Source organism: Colias croceus, chromosome 8, assembly GCF_905220415.1.
Source record: "Colias croceus chromosome 8, ilColCroc2.1".
NCBI lineage: Eukaryota > Metazoa > Arthropoda > Insecta > Lepidoptera > Pieridae > Colias > Colias croceus.
Window position 1 is genome coordinate 9,247,307 of NC_059544.1, and position 25,475 is coordinate 9,272,781.

The following is a 25,475-nucleotide window of genomic DNA, read 5'->3' on the forward strand; positions in this document are numbered from 1 at the left end:
TGCAAAATTAATTCAACCTATTAAATTATCTATAATATAAAAATGAATCGCAAAATGTGTTGGTAAGCGCATAACTCGAGAACAACTGAACCGATTTCGTTAATTCTTTTTTTATTACATTTCTTGAAGTACGAGGATGGTTCTTATGGAGAGAAAACGTAAAAATGTACCACGGGAGAAGCCGGGGCGGACCGCTAGTATTTTTATAAAACTATAGTTACATATCACAGTCAAAGTAATTAAGTTTTATCTTGATAATCCTACTGTAGAGGTTTAATCAGTGCGGCCATCCACCTGCAAATTGCAAACGTCCTTTTTATCATAAAGGACAAATTATTATAATCAATAAAATATTTAACTTCTGCATATGCAAAGCTCGTTAACGTTTTCAGTGTAATTATAAGACACTGATTCCTATAGGTATAGCATGATCATTTTTCAGATACTGGAAGAAAATTGTAAGTATAGATAAGGACTATTATAAACAAAAAGCTAGCTTCAATTGAAAATGCAGACGAAGTCAAATAAGTACTTATGCATTACAGCGAATAATTTATATCATTACTACTTCTTAAATAAATCTAAGATTATACAAAATTATATGTTTCATAAAATATAATACTCTCGAATTGCAAACCTCTTTTAAGTAAACTAAAAATCATGAAACCCAAAACATCAAAGAGGTCGCAACATTATATCAAACAATACAGATTAAATATTCCACCTGTACGTTATATTATCTGTGCAAATTTAACGTCATACTCATATACTTTTGAAAGAGGCCGTCCCCAGGGGCGTTTCTATGATGTCTTAAAGCAGTATTATTGCCAGTGTGGAATAACGACAGCGCTATATAGGTCGTGTAGCGCCATCACTTTCGCACACTATAATAATACTGTTATAAGACATCAGGGTAACTCCTGGAGGTCAAACGCTAGGGGCTGTGAAACACTCCATTTGATTAACAATTCCTCTATTTTCTAGAACAAACGTATAATAGACGCAACCATTAATTCGTACCGAATGAGACATGTTTATTTTCCTTGCGTATCCATAAAAAACTGTTACCGATGTGTAACATGTGATGATAATATATTTTCACTCGTATATTTTACTTTTATTGTCGAATAGACAACGAATAACATTTGCTTATGCGAGTAAAATATTTGGATAAGCTGTTATCCTTGTTGTATTGGGCTAGACAAAATTGCGGCAGACATAATAAATACACGCGAGGGAGAAATTGTACAAATTTATTGCTTCACTGTTAATACAAATAATATTAATTTATCCTTCCAAAAATATATATAATTGTAACACACAATAATGACATTAAATTGTAAAATATGTATACAGTATTTATCTATTTTTAGCTTATAAAAAAACGTCGACGGGCGTAAGGAAACGATTATTCAAGCAATTGACAAAAATAAAATTAAAGAGTTTTCTGAATTTATTCTTGTAGATTTGCCGAGACTCAAGATCCAATTGAAGCACTCTTTGTTAATTGGATGAGGTGTTTTGAAAAGGACAAATTAAAATTTGAATGACAATGGTAGTTATCGCTAACAAAATATCACAAAGAATTAAAAAATAGTACAGAGGTCTTAATAGAAAATATTTTTAAAATCGACCGAGTTGTTATGTAAGTACATACATCTATCTTCACTTACACATAACTCCTCTTTATAATAATACTGTAGAAAGAAAATTAATTCCCACTAGCAAAAGACACAGGCCTGATATACGTACATAATCAATTAATACAAGTTTCCACTAGCCAGTCGTAACAAACTATACGCTACCTATAGTATAGCGGCTATACAAATATGACTTAAAGAGGCTAGAAACTGAATCAGTCCGTCCCAACAAACTGAATTCTATACAAATATGACTAATACTCGACTAGAAACTAAAGCGGTATCAGATTAATCGCCAGCGTCCCCGCAGCCGCCGGTACCCGCAATCCGATCAACTTACTTAGCAAACCCACTTAACGGAGCCTGATTGTGATTCAATATAGCGACTATTTTGACTCGCTGCTCTTTTTCTGTTCATTTATTTTTAGCATTAAATAATTCTAGTATAGTATTAGACTTTAGTAGGAAGGAAAAAACTGCAGACGACGTAAATAGTTCTTGAATTATGTAGACTACCAAATGAAAGCTTATTCCATGTGTTGGGTTTCAGGCGACAAAATACCTACTACGCATGTTGTTATATCAGAACACAATAATTTAAGTAGGGCTTCAAAAATGTTAACCATTGCAATCTTGAATCTATACTTATATTATAAAGCTGAAGATTTTGTTTATTTAAACGCGCTAATCTCAGAAACTACTGGTCCGATTTGAAGAAATCTTTCGGTGTTAGATAGCCCATTTATCGAGGAAGGCTATAGGATATATCATCACGCTAAGACCAACAGGAGAGGAGCAATGCGGGTGAAACCGCGGAGCACAGACAGTATCTAATATTTAAAAAATAAATCTACCTTTTCTTATCCTACAATGGATTCTCAATCGCGGATTCCTGTTGTACATCTTGAAGATATTCGTATATGGCTCCCATTCCGGGTAGATGTCCGCCCGTTATTTCATCTATTAAAATACCTTTCAACCGTCTGACCTTTCCAAATTAAGTATTTTCTCACTCGACGCGAGAAATAGTAAAACACATCTATAAAAGAGAGAACCTTTTAAATTAACAATCCGTGCCAAAATTCCCGCTGAAATCTTTCACCCATACACGTAGTATAGTATTTTTAATCTAATTTCACATACGAACTACGTAATCACCGGTAGAGAAGAGAAATTAATGTTCACCGACAAACAAATTTAATACAGATTAAATTACTCGCGGCGAACACTTAAACACTTTTATTTTGACGTAAACTTAATTCCGCCGTAAAATGTGGAACGGAACGCTTTATATTTGTAGGTGTTTAATGACTAAAGTTCAGACGGCCACGGCGATATAAAAAGCTTTAGATGTTTAGTGTTTTATGTTCTAATAAATATACGGGCATAAAGACAGCGAAGATAATTACAGCCGATAACTGCGGCACGAGCGCTCGATAGTGCGGACGGAAAAGTTCTCTCACAAGTATGTACACCGAATATACGTTATGAGGCATTACGTAGAAAGCTAGTAATTATAATATTAATAAGATAGGTGGTGGATATTAATATTCCTCACATCCTAAAAATATTTTTTTTATTTATAATTGCGATAACTATATAGAATTAACAGGTTAAGGACTTTCTAAGGAGTATTATACATTTAGAAAGGGGATTTTAACGGATTTTTAACGCGATTAATTTATCATAGGTTGAGTTAATTCTATTATGTAGTTCTTAAGGGTAACTGCAACCTACCTGAGCAATCTCCTTCCTCGTACAGCAGAAGTTGACAAAGGTGACGTTCACGAAGTCGCACCCGTGGCAGACCGTCACCGTCTTGTCCTCCAGAGAGTCCTGGGAGCCGATCAGCACCACGTGCCGAATCTTTGGGTCCTGGAAAGAATAACTCAGTTATTATGGAGTTCTAAAATATATGATACTAGTATTGAAAAGAAGGATTTTCTTTTCAGTAGGTCAGTGTAAGAGTAAAATTTATTTTTACTATATCGACCGGGGCTGAATAGGGGTAAGACGAAATATAGCCTATGTGACATAAAAAAATGTAGCATTTTGCTGTTGAAAGTAATTTTAAAATCGGTCCAGCAGTTTGTGTGATAACACTATACTAATATAGATACATTTCATCTTTAGAATGTTCGATTCTAGTAGGTATAATCATGTTAAACATTGAAAGCTGTCTGACGTCAGAGAATAGATGATACAATTTCCCTAAAGAACCTGCAACAAGGCTTTTGAAAAAACCTTGAAACGTATAACAAACTTTGCAACGTAATACGGGCTAACAATCTCTAGAACTTTCTTGTTGAAGACTCGATATCCCTACGGGGATCTCAAAATTTCATAGCTTGTATTTGTGAACAAACTATTCTTATATGCAGAGGTCAGGTATTGAGAATATTCACCATATTACCCTGTAGACTTTATCGTCCGTTACAACTTTGGTGCCAAAACTGGTAGTAAGATTAATATATAAAGTATCATAGTACAATGTAGGTGATCACGTACAAGACCTGTCGCTCTTCCCGTGAAAAATGATTCCAATATTCCGTTCGTATTTATCGTAATTCTCGGCAAATGTATGCTTAGCATTGCCATTCAACTGTGTAATATAAATGGTATAATTTATTAATAAGAAGATAAATTGCAAACGGTCTACTCAATCTCGAGGCATTAACCTAATAGCTTTGCTATTAGGAAGACAATGATTAATTCGTAAGAAAACGTAAAAAATCTATTATTCTAATATAGTATTAATGTTGTATTAATATAAAAGCTACACTGTGAAATGTATATATCTGTCTTTAATTATTATTGAGTTTCAACTTTTGAAATATTACTATAAACCTCTTAGTTTTATGTTTCAACTACACCAAAAACTAGCAGCATTACGTGTTCCTAAAATTTCTTTAAAGTAAACTGAATTAGACTAATAAATAAATCCAGATAAAAATCAGTTTTAAACTCGTATTCCGAAGCCTAACCTTCATTCCAATGTTGACATGTATTTTATTCACGCAAAACGTTTGCTCGCACGCCACTAGTCTTCCTGAAATAATCATAAATACAGAACAGTGTTGTTTTATAGTCTATGTTCAACAATAGCACAGCAAATATTATTCTGAAGGGTCAATAAATTTCAGCGCTTACGACTGTGTCCTTAAACTCATTAACAAGACAAGAACGTGACTATGCTTGTCCAATATATCTAATTAATGGTTTGCCGAACTGTATTGGAAAACTTTAACCCTTTTCACGAAACATTTCGGCAACTAGAGACACCATGTACCTACTCCATCTTTTACACAATAACGTAATTGTTTATTAAACACTTCGCTTAATGGGAGTACAAGTTATTATACTTTAAAACGCTTTATGCTATCGTGATCACAATAAATCTTTCGTAGTAATGAAATCTTTTAAGATTATTTTCAACGCCCGGGGGCGGCATATTTACTACGAATTGGCAATACAAACCAAGGACCGAAATCAAAACAGAAAATATAATTAACTAAAACTTGTAGGTCGATTACAGATTTTAAACTAAAATAAAAATATTTAGTCTAATTATGAGCACCAAGTAAAAAAAAAATATTAATAAAAATCATTAATTTATTGTGTTTGTTGTCACAATTAAACTAAAATGGAATTAAAATGAACTTAACAATACATTAGAATTAACTCGTTTTCTATATAAAATATTTATGAAACACTGTCATCGTTTATTCCAGCATGCAGTATGGACTATGGAGATATCTTAGCATTTCTATTGTAGCAGCTACATTTGTAAGATTTGCAGGCTTATGTAAAACCATGTTTTGTTAGTGGTATTATGTTTTACAATATTACTTACATTTAAAAGCTCGTTTTACTGTTCGTTCGCTGATAAATAGTGAAGTATATTTTATTTACGGTAGGTAATATATTACAACCTCACACTAATCATCACTCATATTTATTGGCAAGGTTCATACTGGTTTTAAAACCGCCTATAACACGCATACTTAGACATAAATAAATTTGAGTATATACTGGATTTTCATAGGTCCTACGTATGCTGAAAACATATACAATAAAAAAATATCTATATCGATACATATAATAAAATCGTAGGCAAGTCAAAACTGAACATTGAATTTTTTTTAAAGCATACTTGGGGTGTAATCTACATACAATAGATACCAAAGCCAAAAATATAGTTTATAAAATTTTTGTGTTTGTCTGGAACTATGCGGTTTATTCTTTACCTAAGCGGGCGAAGCCGCTGGCGGAAAGTTATTAATGATATAAAATCGTAGACCAGCCCACTCCATCCTACAACTTACAAGTCATGTCACTTATAATACGCTAATTCTGTCTGACTGCATCCAACCAACGCATCTTCGTCTCCTACGTAACACCCGACTAGAATCTTTTTATATTCAAGGCAGACAATTTGCTTATCTGTCTGCTCCTAATTATACACTCCGACGATCTTATCGACCGTCGTAGTTGATTCGAAATTGCTAGACGTAATTGTATAGAAGATAGTTTCGATTTCCATACAAATTGTGAATTGAACAAAGCAAGTATAGTAATAATGAAAGAATTTACATTTCAGGCTCATTCTCTACAAAAGCACATGGCTTTATTGATTTTGTGAAAAAAAAAAACATTTTGATATTTCAAATATATATTTTATGTTTTTATTGAATGCTTGCTACGTTCCAGTTCACTACCTTTCGTCAGAAAATAACAAGTTAACATCCAATTAAAATAACACTCACATCTAAAAATCAAAACTTTATTATTCGAATATATAATATAATAACGTGATTTGGGGATAAGTGTCACGGCGGACCTTTCGTTTCGAGGACATATTACGCAAATTTGTAAAAAAGCGTATAGAAATTTGGGCTTTGTACTCAGACAGTCGCGGGGATTCACCAACATAACGGTAGTCAAAACGTTATACAATGCTCTTGTCAGGAGTTATTTGGAACACAGTGCGGTCATATGGGCACCGCACGAAGCAAAGTACACGGTTATGTTGGAAAGAGTACAAAATAAATTCATGCGACACCTGTACATGAAGCTTTATGGCGTGTATCCCTTCTATCCTCTAATGTATCCCACACTGTTTGTACTGGGAATGGTGGGATATAATGAGTTAAGGGTAAGGCGCGAATTTAAGCTGGTGGCATACTTGGTGGAGGTTTTAAGGGGCAAAGAATACAATCCTGGAATATTACAGAGATTGCATTTTAAGGTTCCAGACAACTATTTAGGAAGAAGAATCTTACCCAATTTACTGTATGTTCCAGTAGCGAGGACTAATCTATTAGCCAAATCCCCTCTTTTTTGTGCATTCCGTACAGTTAATGAAGTACACAATAAAATAGATGTGTTCTCTTGTACTTTGAGTGATTTTTCAAAGGTGCTCTTATATATTTTATGCTATCGGGAATGTTAATTGTATTGAGATTATAATTGTTAAGTAGTACTTATTTTTAATTTTAATGATGTTGATGTTTGATGAGATGAGATTTGTTTTTGTTAATTTATAAAAGAACACTGTCGAATTAGGTTAGAATCCTGTAATGATAGTAAGTTCTATGTGATGTAAATAAATAAATAAAAATATTTGAACTTTCACCGAAACTGTAAAAACAAAGTTTTGTTTTTTCTACAAAACAAAATCAGCAAGACGCCTGATACAGAAAATTTGTAAGAGTAGGTAACGCCTAAAATCACCTACGCTATTATTCATATAATTTTCACACCACTCATTCCTCATTCTCCGAGAGAGAATAATAAATAATATTTACTACAACGACTATGAAGCGTATGTGATACATTAAGGTATTAAGACCGTAATCAAATAGGATAATGTAATATCCATTAGGCGGGTTCACACAGAGCGAAAGCTTCGCGAAGCAATTCTGCCCGAAGCAGCTCGGTCAACGTCGCTACGCCGTGGAAAGTGCATGTGCCGTCATTTTAAGGCATTTGAGCCATGGAAAACGCATGTATCGTCATTTTAAGTCATTAAGATCGTAAACAGACCGAATAATGTAATATCCAATAAGCAGTTCCCAAAACACCGAGCCGTATCGCACATCAATTGCTTCGCGAGGCTCAGCGCTCTGTGTAGACGTGGTTCGGCGCGTGTGCCATTATTTTCCTCGAGCCACGTCCATTATGAACGAGCCACTCTATATTGACCGAGATATTTCGCGAGGCTGCCCGCTCTATGTGAACCAGCCTAATGACTAGACCTACCAACTTCCACTCCGACTAGACATGTTGAGTATGATCTACTAATTCAGTTTAATGGGTCGTCGTAATATAACGGGTGATTATAATCTGTGTTATACCTATAGGATTATTATGGAGTAGATGCTCTGGAAATGTCTGCAAATTTTAAAACTATCATTTTACGTAAATAGGTGGTGGAATAGCTAAAAACATGAGGTTTTTTAAAGAATATGTATACCTCTTATTTCTGTGTCTCTCAGTATATACTGAATAATAATTGAAAAACTCATAAAAATATTAAAAGCGTCAAATATACCATTACACAAAATTAAAGTACACCGGTCTTTTTGATCCATTGCCAAAGTCACTGTATCTTATCTGCATTATCATAAAAATATTCATTTTACCAAACACATGCATGCAATAAAAATTTTAAGCTTATTTCCAATTTACCTAAAATGAAAACGAAATTAATTTTCTTTTGATTGTGATTGTGATATTATGTAGGTAATATTCTGAATAACGTAGAAGATAAACACCGTAGCGCTACGCAATACCCGTTACTGCTACGGCGTAGATAACCACGCGTTGAGAGCTGTATGCGTAGCAATATGTGTCCAATGTTATGAAAAACTTAATAAAATACTTCACGTTATATCTGTTTTTATTTTTTATTAATATAAGAAATACTTATATTCAAAATATTAATAAAACATTCGATGAATTTTAGACATGATACAAATATAAAAAACATCAAACATCATCTGAGCACAACAAAATTGGAATCATCCGAGGCTTTCATTGCAATTTGTTTGCAAGAATATATAGAAAAAGTAAATGCATAGTTCAACCATTTACCATCATGTTCTTGAATATTAATGCATCCGCGCACTTAGCACGCTAAGTGAAAAGTGTTATACCTATAGTTAAGGACCCATTATCCGACCATTGAAAAGATAAAAAAATATATTTTAGAGCACTAGGATTTCTAGGAAAACGGTATTACCGGATTTTTTGAGAAAAAAATCGTGATCGATTGAGACATTGAGACAGGACACAAAAGCTCGAAAATCTAAAGCTTTCTTTAACATTATCAAACTATTAATAAACTATGTACAGATGTATTTCTTAAAAAAATATTTGTCTATCAAACCAACTCACAATATTTTGCATGCATTTAATTACCTACTAAATTACTAGCTTAAATATTACACCATCAAAAATAATTAACTACAACAACATCCTATGTTACTTGATTAAGACTAAGCTATGGCTATATATTTTCATTTCGCCTAATTTATTTGCACCACATAAACCGACCAACTAAGGTAAACCGGATCCACCGCAACATATTGCCTTCGTGTATTTACAGAATCTGTACAAATTCAATCACGGCTCAGCCATCGAGCATACAGTACGAATAATTAAACCACGTTTGATCAAGCATAGACTTCGTACAAGTTCAACCATGTTTGATGAACCATAGACTACGTATAAGTTAAACCACGTTTGATCAAGCATAGATTACGCATAGTTAAACCACGTTTATCGTAACCTCCGGTTAACCGATCGACCTATATGAACATTTTGTTGGTGAAAAGAGTTTGTATAAACAAATGTGTATGTCAAATACCTATGTGTCATCTTATAATTTCTCCTCTTCCGTCTTTACCCTTAGTACTACGCGCATCGTCTAATAAAGAATCTTAAGTTTATTTAACAATCTTTGCTTTTTCCTGCCCAAAACCCATCAGGTTATGGGCCCAGGACGTTATCTTTGCTCTGTATATAATTATTTTTGAGTTTTGGCAGAATAAAAGTAATTTTATAAATAAACTAAAACGCCCGTCCATACATGTAAAAATGGCGACATCGACATCGGTTTCGACTTTAACTCCTGTGGAGAAGTTGAGCGGCATAGAAAACTACAGTAATTGGAAGTTCCAACTGAAAATGCTACTCATTCACGAGGACTTATGGGACGTCGTTTCGGAAGATAAAACTGAAGATGTCAAAGATGCGGCTCATATGAAGAGATCTCAGAAAGCTCTTGCTAAGATCTGTTTGTCAGTAAAGCCCTCGGTTTTTACGCATGTGCGGAACGCAGAGACGGCGCGGGATGCATGGATTAATTTGCAAAAGGCGTACGAAGACAAGGGGTTGTCAAGGAGACTGAGTTTGCTTCGTCTTTTGTTTGCAACAAAATTATGCGAATGTGAAAGCATGGAAGCTTACGTTGCGAAGATTAGCGACCTAAGTCAACAGCTGAACGATATTGGTTCACCTCTGGAAGACGATTTCGTTGCAGTTCTCTTACTGAGTGGCTTGTCTCAAGACTTTGATCCACTCATAATGGCACTTGAAAATTCTAATATCAAGTTGTCGAGTGAAGTGGTCAAAGCGAAGCTCATGCAGGAGAAGCAACGACGTGATGAAAAAGGTGACACGTGTTCAACAGCTTTGGTGGCGGCACGTAAGAAAATCAAATGCTTTAAGTGCAAGAAGCTTGGTCACTTCTCGAGGAACTGTAAATCTGTGAAACCAGTTAAGGCGGAGAGCTCAACAAACCAGTTACTATTGACAGCATTATCAGCTTGTGTGCAGAATGATATATGGTTAATAGACTCTGGTGCGAGTAGTCATATGTGTCATGACAGGAATATACTAAATAACTTTGTTCCTGGTTATGTGTCTGAAGTCAAGGTGGCTAATGGTGAAAAACTATTTACCGCTGGTCGTGGTGATGTAAAAGTAAATTTGAAATTAGGCATCAAAACAATCAGTGAAGTTTATCATGTACCGAATTTAGCTACAAACTTGTTGTCAGTCAGTGCGTTAACTAGGAAGGGTTTTAGAGTTATTTTTAATGAAAAATGTTGTAATATATTCTATGGTAAAAAGCTAGCAGCTACAGCTGTACATAAAAATGGTGTTTATCAATTAGAAACTGCAGAATCTGTTAGAGAGCGTGATCTGTGTGTGGTAGGATGTGGTGGCTGTTCTATGTTTTCAGGGAATAGTGTAGAATCTGCGACTACCAAGGTAAATACAGAAGCTCAAGATTTAGTGCAGAAGAAAGCATCTGAGAGCTGTAAGAAAGAAACTGAGCTGAGTTTCCAGGCGGCTGCTAACTCTGTTACGCAGGAGACATGGCACAGGAGACTAGGACATCTCAATATGAGGAGTATGCATTTGTTAATGAAAGGTATGGCTAGTGGTATTACTTATGATAAATCACAGTTCAGTCAATGTGAAGCTTGTGTTAAGGGGAAGCTTAGCAAATTACCTTTTTCTAAGAAGGCACAAAGTAGGTCAAATGAACTGTTAGGTGTTGTACACAGTGATTTATGCGGGCCTATGCCAGTGAAATCTTTCGGTGGTGCTAGTTACTTCCTCACGTTTATTGATGATTGTAGTAGGAAAACATGGATTTATTTTCTGAAAAATAAGAGTGAAGTTTTCGATAACTTCAAACATTTCAAGGCAATGGTGGAGAACCAAACCAATAGAAAAATAAAATTGTTGAGGACGGATAATGGAGGCGAATATGTCAATTCTATATTCCAGGAATATTTGAAGGATAACGGCATCATTCACCAGACTACCATACCGCACTCGCCTCAGCAGAACGGTGTTGCTGAGCGGGCCAACAGGACAATCGTCGAGAAGGCTCGCAGCATGTTACGAGACGCAGGCTTAGATGGGCAGTTCTGGGCAGAAGCGGTCAATACCGCTGTTTATTTGAAGAACCGGTCCCCTACAAAAGCAGTCTACGGTAGCACGCCAGAGGAAAAATGGACTAATGAGAAGGTGAATCTTAGCCATTTACGTATATTTGGTTGTGTGGTTTATGCCTTGACACAGAATCGTAAGAAATTAGATTCAAAATGTAAACCTTACATTTTTGTAGGATATTGTGAAAATAGTAAGGGTTATAGATTGATTGATCCAGAGAATCTCAGCAAAATTATTAAATCAAGGGATGTTGCTTTCTTTGAAAACAAATTCTATACAAAAAACACTGAAAAATGTGAAAATGGTGATTTTTTCATGATGATAAATAATTTACAGACTGAGAATTTAAACTCAAATGATTCTCATGTTGAAGTGGCACAGTCTGAAAATTCACTATCACCAGAAAAAGGGGAAGAAAATGAGATTGTAACTAATCCCAGAAGACAGTGTATTTTTGAGTTAGATGACTCTGACAGCAGTAGTTCTGTTGATCCTTCCGATGTCACTTACATTCCAGGTGAATCGACACTTGAAGATGCGATGGATACATCGGAATATGACAGTGCGTGTACTGCAATGCTGACCTGCATTGGAGATGAACCAGAGACAGTTCAAGAAGCTCTAGGAGGGGCTGAAGCTGTTCACTGGAAGAAAGCAATGGCTGATGAGTATCAATCATTTATTAAAAATAAATGTTGGACATTAACTGATCCACCTAAAGATCAAAAACCGATTAAGTGCAAGTGGGTTTTTAAGAAAAAGAAAGATCTTGATGGAAATCTAAAGCAGTATAAAGCCAGATTGGTAGCTAAAGGTTTTACACAGCGCTATGGAATTGATTACGAGGAAACTTTTTCTCCAGTGGTTCGATATTCCACTATTCGCATATTATTGGCTTTAGCAGCTGAAAAGCAGATGGATATCGATCATTTGGATGTAAGAACTGCTTTTCTAAATGGAGATTTGCAAGAAAAAGTTTTCATGGAACAACCGGAAGGTTATAAAGTAAAAGGCTGTGAGCATAAAGTATATAAATTGCATAAAGCAATTTATGGCCTAAAGCAAGCTTCGAAGTCTTGGTATGAAAAGATAAACCATGTGTTGGTTACAAAACTTTGTTTCAGAAGACTGTCCTCAGAGCCCTGCGTGTATTTTAAATCAAATGGTGAAGAATTAGTCATCATTGGGTTGTATGTGGACGATATATTATTATTTTCAACCAGAAATTCACAAATGAAAGTTGAAATAAAGAAGAAACTCATGCAAGAATTCGAAATGAAGGATTTAGGGCCAGCCAGCCATATACTTGGTATGCGCATCACAAGAAACCAAGATAATATCTATCTTGATCAGTCTAGTTACATAAAGAATGTTTTAGACCGTTTTCATATGACTGACTGTAAGCCAGCTCAAACTCCAATGGAATCGGGATTGAAACTTGTAAAGGCTGATAAAAAGGAGGAGAATTTGGAATATAGAAATTTAATTGGTTGTTTAAATTATATTTCAGTTAGCTCCAGGCCAGACATCGCGCACGCGGTAAGCATGCTGAGCCAGTATAATGATTGTTATGATCAGCGTCATTGGAAGGCCGCGAAACGCGTACTACGGTATTTAAAGGGTACTGTAAACTACAAACTTGTTTTTAGTAGAAGTGGTCTAGACATCAATGGGTATATTGATGCTGACTGGGCTTCGTGTGAGGTCGATCGTAGGTCGTACACTGGGTTTGTGTTTCAAATTGGGAACTGTTCTGTATCGTGGGAAAGTAGAAAACAGCGAACAGTCGCTCTTTCTAGCACAGAAGCAGAATATATGGCTCTATCAGATTCTTGTAAAGAAGCGTTATTCATAAGAACTCTGTTGTATGAATTGTTAGGTAGGCATTGTTCTGTTACGATTTTTAATGATAACCAATCAGCACAAAAATTGTGTAAGAATCCTATGTATCATGCTCGTACGAAACATATAGATGTGCGGCATCATTTTATAAGAGAAGTTGTAAAAGATAATATTGTTAATTTGAATTATTTGTGTACTTCTGAAATGACTGCCGATATTTTAACAAAACCACTTACTAAAGAAAAGCATTATAAGTTTGTAACGTGTTTAGGTTTACAATAAATTTGTTAAATTCTTAAATTGTAAAAACTAAACTTGTTTAATGTTGTACAATAATTATGTACCTACACATTTGTTTAAGGGCCAGTGTTGGTGAAAAGAGTTTGTATAAACAAATGTGTATGTCAAATACCTATGTGTCATCTTATAATTTCTCCTCTTCCGTCTTTACCCTTAGTACTACGCGCATCGTCTAATAAAGAATCTTAAGTTTATTTAACAATCTTTGCTTTTTCCTGCCCAAAACCCATCACATTTCAGGTTGTGTCAAATTCACAAGAAAATTTTATTTCGAAGTAATAATAATATATTAAAGCCTTAAAGCCAAATATAACCAATGCCACTGAAAATAAACCGCAACAAGATAACCTCATAACAAGTGATGCTTGTAACACTATTAGATACTGTAACACTGTTGCCATTTTCGGAAATGTTTTGGTGCACAAAACTCGGAAGGCAATCACTATTATCGGCGAAACAAAGGCTATATTTTGTGACCCTACACACGCTAACCTTTGTGGTATTAGTGGAGCTATATCGATTTTCTTTTTAAGTGTATAAGTTATAAATACAAAGAAACGTTCAAATCAACTGAATATTTTTATAACAAATAACATATTAGATGTATGTTTTTAAAGTACTAGCGGTCCGCTCCGGCTTCGGTTCAGACTTTCTCGATTTTTGCGCTTACTATCACATTTAACGATTCATTTTTATTATTTAAGATTACGATAATATTTACGAATAACAAATAAATTTCCACTATTTCCACGGTTTCACAATCTAGGTCATGTTATACAGATACACATATCTATAACTTGCCATCTGTTCACAATTTATCGTGGTAATGTAAGCATATCCGATGCAGATTTCACAGAAGCAAGTTCCGTTCGGTTCTCATACATTACTGTATAATAATACCAGAAAACATGAATATATAATATATTACGCGGAAGAAAATGACACAAAGAAAAGTAGTGCTAAATACTTTTAAATCACAACGGCATAACCTACAACCTCGCCGCATAATTATGATCAGCAAAAAAAGCGCAACACATTCACACGTTAACCGCTCTAATCTCACAACAAACATTAGTATCAAACCGTATACCCTCAGCAGCGACACAACGTAAATCTAAACACGCCCCGAGCTGCGGTAGGCAAACTCCAATACCAATTAAAACCTATAAAAAAAACTTCTAGGCAGTTCAACACTACAACCTCCCCTTCGCTATTTTTGGTGATCGTACGACCTGCAAAAAAAAGCGCAACACAGTCACACGTAAACGCCCTAATCCCACATCAAACATCGCGATCTGTACGAAACCGTGTACCGTCAGCAACACATCATACTCGCGCGTAAACACACCCCGGGCGGCGGTGCCATACGTTTTTATTACGTCTTTATAAGCGACCGCTTAACCGTACACGTATGTTTATACAACACAGCGCTCGTTTTATGTCCTTGGAAAACTTTGCTTGCAACACACCTATATAAACTTCGAGAAATAAACTTTTTTTTTAGAAAATTTAAAAGAAAGTTTTGATATAATTTTATGACTATTTTTAAGCTGATCGAGGTACCTTTAGAAAATACAAACTATTTTTGAGTTATGCGAGGTTAACGAACGGCAATGATGATTAAAAAATAACTCCAGACATTAGATTAAATAAAAGTTCATAAAATAAAACGCGATCTAACTCTTCAATTAATATTTTTAAACATTACAAAATAACGATAACTCCAATATCCAATAATATTTTAAATAGATTCCGAACATCGCGAATTAAAAAATAAATGAGTGCCTTACATTTTTTTTTTCAAAGCTTAATATTGTAGTCTCTGTTTTATCAAAATTCTCACTCATAAAGTATTATATATAACAATATGTCCTTTTGATTTTAACGACATAAAACTTCTTTCAAGTGCAGCAGAAAATGAAATTGGCCTTAAACCAGTCGGAGGTAAATCAAATTATTATGCTCGTAAGAGTTAGCTTTTAAATCTACCTTTTTTTTTCTATCTATCTTTTAAAATCTATTTTTTATCTAATATGTTGAAAAATTTTGCTCTACGTGTATTTTAAACCCCAATAAAATAAGAGACAATTTTTAACATTGATATAAAAATCAAACTGAAACGTTTATACATTCGAATAAATGTATGAATAAATATAATATAATATAATATAATATAATATAATATAATATAATATAATATAATATAATATAATATAATATAATATAATATAAATATAATATAATATAAATATAAATATAATATGAATAATTCGAATATGAATAAATGTATAAACGTTTCAGTAAACAACAAATTCACTAGTTTTGACGGCAATTTATACATAGAATCAATATACTTATATACATAAAGAAACATAATATAAAGAACGAAACAAATAAAGGAAAAATATCGTAATTTGGGGCATACAAAACCGTGATACCAAACAGCACAGGGGAGAATAAATACGGTACGGACAATGCCGTATCATCTATTTTTATTACGCTTTCATTGGTGTGCGACACTACACATACGTGTATGTATTATATTTGTATGATTTATATCAAGTTCAGCTATTTGGCTCATCTCTATGTGCCACACCTGAATTCATAGTATGAATGGATGTTGTGGATGTATCCAATCGAAATTATTACTTTGAGCCGTTGACGTAATGGATGATTATGTCTTTCATTCATACCCAACCTAACCTACTTAACCATCTCATTAAAATTCTTATCCATCAGCCAGTACTCACCTCGAAGTTACAAAAGAAGTGTCCAATCTGGGGATACACACTAGCCGTAGCCTTACGGCGCAAGGGGTTAGACAAGTGGCTATCGTTGAGCGTAACGTTAAACGTTTAACATATGCTGTAGATAAATGTATCGACAGCTTACGTCAATCTCATACATTCATAATCTATTCTATCAAACGTTACGCTAATAGAAAGCCACTTGTCTAGGGGGGCTGGTGTGAGATTGCCAGTCGAAATATTAATTACTTCTATACTGACTGAATTTTTCAATCCTTAGTTAACTAACTTGTACATAATAAAATAAAAATTACATCTGTAAAATATCAAAAGACACATTTCTGGAACGACATTTGACGAAAAAGTATTGGAAAATCGACCGAAATATGTAAGTAAATATGCAAGAGTCGTTCTATCCCCGCTAATATTTTTAATACGAAAGTAAGTCTGAAGGGATTTCACCGTTATGTAATTAGATCGAATCTTTGAAAAAACCATTCATCACTTTTGGTTACAAATGCAAAACGGATATCAATACAGTCCTAAATATGAAAAATATACGAAGCGACACGGAAATATAATTAAAATCTATTTTAGGTATATTTTATATTTATTGCTCAGCTTATTTCAGCACTTTTTAACCGACTTCAAAAAAAAGGAGGAGGTTATCAATTCGGCCGGTATGTTTTTTTTTTTTTTTTTTTTTTTATGTATGTACACCGATTACTCCGAGGTTTCTGAACCGATTTACGTGATTCTTTTTTTGTTCGATGCGGGATGGTGTCGAATTGGTCCCATAAAAATTTTATTCGGATAGGCCCAGTAGTTTTTATTTTATGAGCATTTTTGTCTGTAGGTATTTGTGAATATTGCAAGTGCAAGTTTGAAGTCGGTTGTTTTTAACGCAGTTATTACTTGTATAGACTAGAAATTCATAAAATTAACTGCGTTAAAAACAACCGACTTCAAAAACGGAAAAGTAAAAAATAAAAAAGATTTGATATTATTAATTACTACATATTATTTAGATGTGCTATTTATTAAATAGGTTTGATGTCGGTGCACGGGCTTAATACTAAGTGCTTAGTGTTTGGCACCGACTTCAAACCTATTTAATAAATAGCACATCTAAATAATATGTAGTAATTAATAATATCAAATCTTTTTTATTTTTTACTTTTCCGTTTTTGAAGTCGGTTGTTTTTAACGCAGTTAATTTTATTTAATACTTTTTAGTGTAATTTTCAACACAAATCAAACGAGCCCAAACTCGATAAAGTTGAGTCAATATATTACTGAGTTCCTATGGCCACCTTCCGATTCCATCATCAAATCAGCTCTATGTCATGATAATGTTTCATCGCTATCCAATTTACACACTTATACAAAATTTCAGCTCAATCGGTTACCGGGAAGTGAATCAAAGTTACTTGCTACATTCCAATTAAGTCATCGAGTACAGACAAAAATGCTCATAAAATAAAAACTACTGGGCCTAGCCGAATAAAATTTTTATGGGACCAATTCGACACCATCCTGCATCGAACAAAAAAAGAATCACGTAAATCGGTTCAGAAACCTCGGAGTAATCGGTGTACATACATAAAAAAAAAAAAAAAAAAAAAAATATACCGGCCGAATTGATAACCTCCTCCTTTTTTTTGAAGTCGGTTAATAAAATACATTTCAGTTACCATTAACGTCAAACAAGTAATCCTAATAATCTATAAATCAATACATATTTGGTATGCAACTACCGCGGACAATGTAGTGCGAGGGAATTATTAAGCTCTTCGAATGCAGCCTACTGAATAGTGTAGTACGCTCGATTGAGGGTGAATACTTCACATACAATTAGTTTGTAAATCGGTGCAAAATAGTGTATTTGTTATACACTAGCTGCTCGCCCCGACTCCGCCCATGTAGTTTTTTTTTGTAAGTGATTCTTTCTTCAGATCCTTTGACCCGTTTTTGGGTTATAAGTTGTGTGTCTTTTAATTTATGTATAGGTACATCATTCACATTTATAGCATTACCATTAAATATTCATTATTCCCAATAGTATTCATTGCTAAAGCAATAGATAATTTCTAGCTTTAATAGATTTTATCGATTATATTATAAAGCTGAAGAGTTTGTTTGTTTGTTTGAACGCGCTAATCTCGGGAACTACTGGTCCGATTTGAAAAATTCTATCGGTGTTAGATAGTCCATTTATCGAGGAAGGTTATAGGCTATATATTATCACACTACGACCAACAGGGGTGGAGCCACAGCCCACAGGTGTGAAACCGCGCGGAGCAGCTAGTAAAATATATACTTGATCATCTGATCAAGTTTATCTACATACTTCTCAAATTTATTTAAAAGTCATGTATTGTTTTTCATTCCTATTGGAATTGATACTAAATATCTTAACCTCCAATTAATTATTTACGTATCAATTTATGGTCCAATCAACGACACGAATGAAAATATTTCAGTAACAATACGATAAAACTGCCGAAGGCGCTGTTAGTCCAATTCTGTTTCAGAAACAATATTTACTACATACTCTTTATACATAATACAATACAAAAACATTGAAGAGTTCAAGATACTCCGTCGAGCGAACGTGATGCCCCATATATTAGCTATCAACAACACAACTCAAAAATGATGAACGTTGTTTTGATTAAACTTTTCGCTGAAACAACGCTTTACATGCATACGCTATACCCTGTTTACCGCACGGATAAATTAAAGCGTGGGAACGGAAAGTAATGATCATATAATAAACCGCGTAACGCAGCCACCGGACAATAAATGAGGAAGCGACGCGTTAAAAATAACATCTTTCTCGAAGCGATCTTATGAATAATTCTAACTAAATTTACTCTAACGTCATCTGAACGCAGTTTCGGGATCCGCTTCGCTGAATTTGGAATCGCACAATGGCGATATTTTGGTTATCTTAATGCGAATCGACTGGATTAGGTATTTTGGAATGAACGGGCTGGTTAAGCTCACTTAATGAGCGCGGTTAGTTTTGCCAGTCACGCTTTCAATGCGCTAATCAGTGCTCGTACATCACAGTCGTAAAATATTAACAACAGGATAACGCCAAATGTTAATATACAAATCTCTGACCATAACTTCATTCTATTCCAATCCTAAACAAATCCTTAAGCATGTCACACCAAACACCACACCTGTTCATAACTATTCGAACAGTGCATGTATTACTAATCGCCTCTGCACAAGCTCTGACAAAAAATCTGTTTTCATCAAACAGTTACAAAAGCCACGGTGTTATTTTCATTGTGATGTTGTCACAATTCCGTCACCCACACATTTCGGAAGTGGAACTTTTATTGCGTGTCCGATCTACGGGAAAAGCTACACACAATATTGCGTGACAAATAAAATTATAGTACAATCTGTTGGAATCTTGTAACATTACGAAGCTTAAATGTATTATTATAAGCGTAATCGCGTTGTTATAAATTCGATAGTAATTATGCTTATCAGTTAAAAGTTTTTAAGTTATTACGTTTCATTTAAAATGTACGTAAATTATACCTGTACAGTGTACACATAGGCTGGGTTTTTTTAAAATAAATCTTGAAGGAAATGAAAAACATGTTACAATATTGGTAAGAAATAATAAATATAGAGCAAAAACGTCAAGTGCACGTGAGCAAATCTGTCGCTGGAATGCTATTTATAACACAATATACTAGATATATCGGGCGGTTTCACTCACGTACTTTGCTATTATAAGAAAAGATTTAGGAAGAAATTATGGTAGGTATAATATTAATACTTATAAAGAAAGAATAATATCTTTCTCCAGAAGCCAAAAATCTATAGATGACGTGTTTGAAAGTACAATTAGTTAATACACGTAGAAAAAAAATAACGAATTACTATTTATAACTACTTATTCAATAATTATTTCCATTCAAAATTACCTAAAAGCCGCTCTCCCCATCGAACTATTCAAATTATTTCTCAAACTACCCACAAGAAATGAAAATAACTCAATATTCATGAACAGGTTGAAAACAGGCAATTTCAATTGAAAGTGTGTCAATATAATACGTCGGGACCATTCATTATTCATCACTAACTAATTAGTGGAAAATTTATAGCGAAATGCAAACTATGACATAACTCAGTAATGTACTCTTGATTGTTATAATGCGATTATAATTAATTCGTCAGTGTTTCAACGATTTCAGTGATTTGCGTTGAACTTCGATGTCGTTATAATTATTGCAAAAATATATTGGAATAATGTCTTATAAAGAACAAAAATAAGAACGACCCAAAGAATAATTAACAAAAGTATTTAAACAAATATTAAATAAGTACGAAAACATTCAAAAATATCCCCCAGCATTCCAAAAATGCCGAGTTGTTTCGACCAAAAATCGTCAGACACTTCCAAAGAAAGCCTAGGCCATCGAATACTTGGTGAAAACTGAAAGCTCGAAGTTTTCAAAGCTAAGTTTATCACAAAGAGTCCCGTTCAAATTGGACGGGTATTAATGGCGTCATTTTTCATCCGCATTTCGCGAAAATCGGACAAAAGTTATTTCCAACGCGAGTGCAATCACCTTTTTTGCTAAAACCGCTGACGTTCATTTGTGAGAGTTAAAGTTTCGTATACAATTGTAATATTGACATTATTTTAAGAGCAACTATGGAGCTTCTTGCCGGTTCTTCTCCATAGATACTGCTTACCGAATCGGTGTTAAATGTTAAAAAATGTTATGACGATTCAAAAGTGCTTTCAGAAGAAGCCTAATTGAATAAATAAATGTTTGAGTTTGAGTATGTAACGAATACATCATTTTAAACGCTCCAAGAAATTGTTTTATCTACTTCTTACGAGATAAAAGAGTGTGAAGTGGCTATTTTTATTTTTATATCTGTACTACTCTCAATCATAACAGTTTTACGGCCGCATCTATTGAGAATAGAAATGATTTGACAGTAACCGTTTTGTAAATGTTTGTAATAAAGCTTTAAAAAAGAATAAAGTATAAAAGACACGCAAAATATTTGAGTTTTGTCGTAAAAAGAAGGACACTTTTGTTTACAATTTAAACCGAAATAAACTTTGTAGGCTATGGAATTGTCAATCCGTCTCTTCGGATGGCTTACCTACATTTTCTGATTTCGTTCCTAAAACATCCAATAAATAAATTTCGCTTACTTTGCTATATTTTTTATCAAGATATCGCCATTCTTGGTGGCATGTGTCATCTTTTGGTAGAAGATGTCTGTAACGCGTCTTTTCAAATGAATGACTTATTTGATGTGGGGACTATGTCGGATTCAGACTAGATTTTTTTACGAGTTATCATTAGATAAGAAATAAATATGTATTTGATATTGCTCCAAAATATTCACCGTATTTCGAAATCTCGTCATGTATCGTCAATGGATAAAATACATTAAGGAATCGAAGGAAATGTTTACGTTTGCGTTGAATTTTTCATAAAACATAATTTTTACTGGGATTTATAATAATTACTTAGATATAATTGTAATAATGTTTACTACTAATCGTTTCATCCTACTTTCAACCTCGTTGCTACAATTTCTAATATTTTATATTATTATACGTTTCACATTTATACGAAACTAGTGGTCCGCCCCGGCTTCGCCCATGGTACATATTACGCAATAAAAGATAGCCTATGTCCTTTCTCGGGTATCAAAATATATCCATACCAAATTTCATGCAAATTGGTTCAGTAGTTTAGGCGTGATTGAGTAACAAACAGACAGACAGAGTTACTTTCGCATTTATAATATTAGTATGGATTACCTTATAAATTACATATATTTTTGACACACATAAAGTCGACAATAACTTTTGCAGACGAAGTTCAAGGTCTAGTTAAACTGGTTATAACAATAATTGCGGTGACAAGGCTTAAAAGTTAAAACAAATATTGCATAAATTATTAGTTCATCGATATGATAAATTATTGTCAACGGAGGCGATTTAATTTATTTTAGTATACATAAGGACTAAGATTTAGCATACCTCATCAGTTTCATAACATAAGTTAATTAGCAATAATATTCACCAGTATTTAAAAAAGAGATCTAGGTAGCTAATGTGGCAGTACGTAAGTAACGTAGACCAACTGTCATTAGAAATATCATTCTTAAAAAACAAAGCAACATCCCATCTCGTCATCGAACCCAGAACTCCCACGACATACAAGGTCATTCAACTGCCAATACACTGCATCACTTCCTCTATTTTTATATTATATCTATTTATGACAATACCTCAGTACAAACTAATGACCCAAATGATCTAGACGGCACATTAACGAGGCCGGGCGACAAGTGGCCAACCGAAATAGATCGGCTCACGTGCGAGATGCACTTGACCGTCCCGTTCAGTTTACTCATTAGACAATTAAATATTATATACTGAGGTGTTGAAGGAAATTATTTGGATGGATAGTGTACGGTAATATTATGAGGTGTTGACATAAAATGAAATAAATGTAGAAGTATGCATAACAAGATATATGCAAAGACAGCTCTAAAAATTAAAGATTTTTCCGTTTTTGCAACAATTTTCATTGATAAGCTCAGTTATAGATGAAATTCAGTTGACAATCTCGTTATTGAGCCATTAAAGACATTGGACATTAAAAGCTTAGTTGTTCAAATAAATATGGGATTAACTGGCCCATACAACGTCTGTTAAATTATTTATCGATTTTTCAACATTTTTCGTTCCGGTCCTTAGCTCCCCGTAGTGTACGTCGTCATAACCTTTCTCTATAAATGCACTGTCCAACACAAAAATAATTTCAAACGATTCAATTCATTGAATTTCAAACAAATTTTTAATATCACCTAGTGTGGAATATCTGTGTTATTGGAAAATTTCCATAACAATAACATTAACAAAAAAATATAATAAAAACTGCACCAAAACATTTAAAATATCTAACTATTGCTCACGATTCGCAGTTGGTAGACAAAATATTAAATAACAACGACCATGACAAAGCAATCGAAGTCATCACTACATTATCAAGTGGGTTTCCCCTTGTGCAATTTAGTGTTACACCAAAACATTAACTATATGGTCAAATAATAGATTTCGTTGCTATAACAAGTATTGGATCTCATATCATTTTTTAAGTGTAAAAACTGCATTTTGTTTGGTTATATATATCTAACATCGATTCGATGATCGATTTCAATTCCATATTTAATATTATAAATGCGAAAGTAACTCTGTCTGTCTGTCTGTTACTCAATCACGCCTAACTACTGAACCAATTTGCATGAAATTTGGTATAGAGATATTTTGATACCCGAGAAAGGACATAGGATAGGTTTTATCCCGAAAATCCCACGGGAACGGTTTTTCTTTCTTCTGCGCGGGCAATGCCGCGGGTGGAAAGCTAGTAGTAAATACATAATCACTCTTAAGTGATACCGCTTCCTGTGCTGGACTAGTTATAAGTTTTAATTTTAAGAATTTATTTGTATGCCAGCACAATAAAGTGTTAATAAATAAACATCACGTTTACCACAACTATTAACTAACATATATATTATAATAAAATATGCATTTATTAAAATTGATTTATTGAAATTCAGACATCGCAGTTAGTTAATTTCACATGAACGTCAAAGCAAAGCCAATTACCGCAGCCTCTGATAAGCGGCTAGGCGGATCGCTGATAACGCACTGTATGTATGTTCAGCCAGTTATAATTTAATTAAATGCTTAACTAGTTCGTCGTTCGGCTTTACTCGGAAATTGCAACTGTTGCAGATAGCTTTTCTTATTATTGATGACAATAAAATGATAGCGAAAGAACACATTACAAATGACAGCCATATTTTAACTCACATATTTTATTCGAGTTTGAACATAATTTAAATTTTCTCCAATCTTAGCAGATAGTACTTTTTGCGGATTTTTTTTTTTTTTGTAAAATTACCACAAAACTGTAACGTATGAAAAACGCATTTTTATGAAAAAGCTCATTACATTAACATCTATCATAATAAAATCTTATCCAAAAATTATGTTAATTAAATGTTCGTAGACACAACTACAACAAAAGCTTTTGAATTCAACAACAAAAGTTTCATATAAAATTCCCCTCACATAAAATTAACATAAATGTGAGGCACATTTACAGTCACATAAATGTCGACCAATTACCTCTACAGTTAAAAAATAACGAAAAAAGTAACTCTAGGTACATAATATTCTGCATAGTTTTATATTACATTTCCAATATAAATTAATACTAGCTAAGCCCCGCGGTTTTATCTGCATTGCTCCGTTCTTATTGGCGTGATAATAATATAGCTTTTATCATTCGTCGATAAATGCGACTGTTTAATAGTGCTATTTTTCAAATCGGATCCGTAGTTTCCGAGATAAGCGCGTTCAAGCAAACAAACTCTTCAGCTTTATAATATTAGTATAGATCAACAAAGTAACACAAGAGAATATATTGTATGAAAATGCTTTAAAATCATTGCAATGTACTTGTTAATTGTTATCATAAATAACCACAAAACATTCGGAAGTACAACATAACAAATTAAATGAGGTAATATTCGCGCATTATATTTATGTATGTGAATCTAATAATTACATAACCATTAGGTATGTGATATATTATTTTTATGTTATATTAAATTACTTCTCAAAAAAATTTATTGACAAAGCCTAATTGAATAAATAAATTTTCGAGTTTGAGTTCTTCATGCGTTTCAGCCAAACTTTTTTTTTTTTTTTTTTTTTGTCACATTCAGCTATTGTTTTAACAGTCTATAGAGCCCTAAAAGTTAAAACTTAGGCATTTGTATCTTCCTAGAATACTTCCGACTTTTATTTTAGTTTAAAGCAAAAATATAAAGCCTGTAATGCACCACCACCATAAATGTAATCCTTCTGGTTTGCGGGTTGTCTGGCAAAATC

The 25,475-nt window shown here is 33.7% G+C and overlaps 1 protein-coding gene across 2 annotated transcripts in view; it reads right to left on the reverse strand.

The window, feature by feature from the left end:
* The window catches only part of LOC123693950 (1-phosphatidylinositol 4,5-bisphosphate phosphodiesterase classes I and II), a 94,976-nt gene that overhangs the window by 61,619 nt on the left and 7,882 nt on the right, over window positions 1–25,475 (reverse strand). For both annotated transcript variants that reach the window (XM_045639217.1, XM_045639216.1), the window contains exon 3: window positions 3,378–3,515. In XM_045639217.1, coding sequence (XP_045495173.1) covers window positions 3,378–3,515 — 138 coding nt within the window. The remainder of the gene's footprint in view (window positions 1–3,377; window positions 3,516–25,475) is intronic.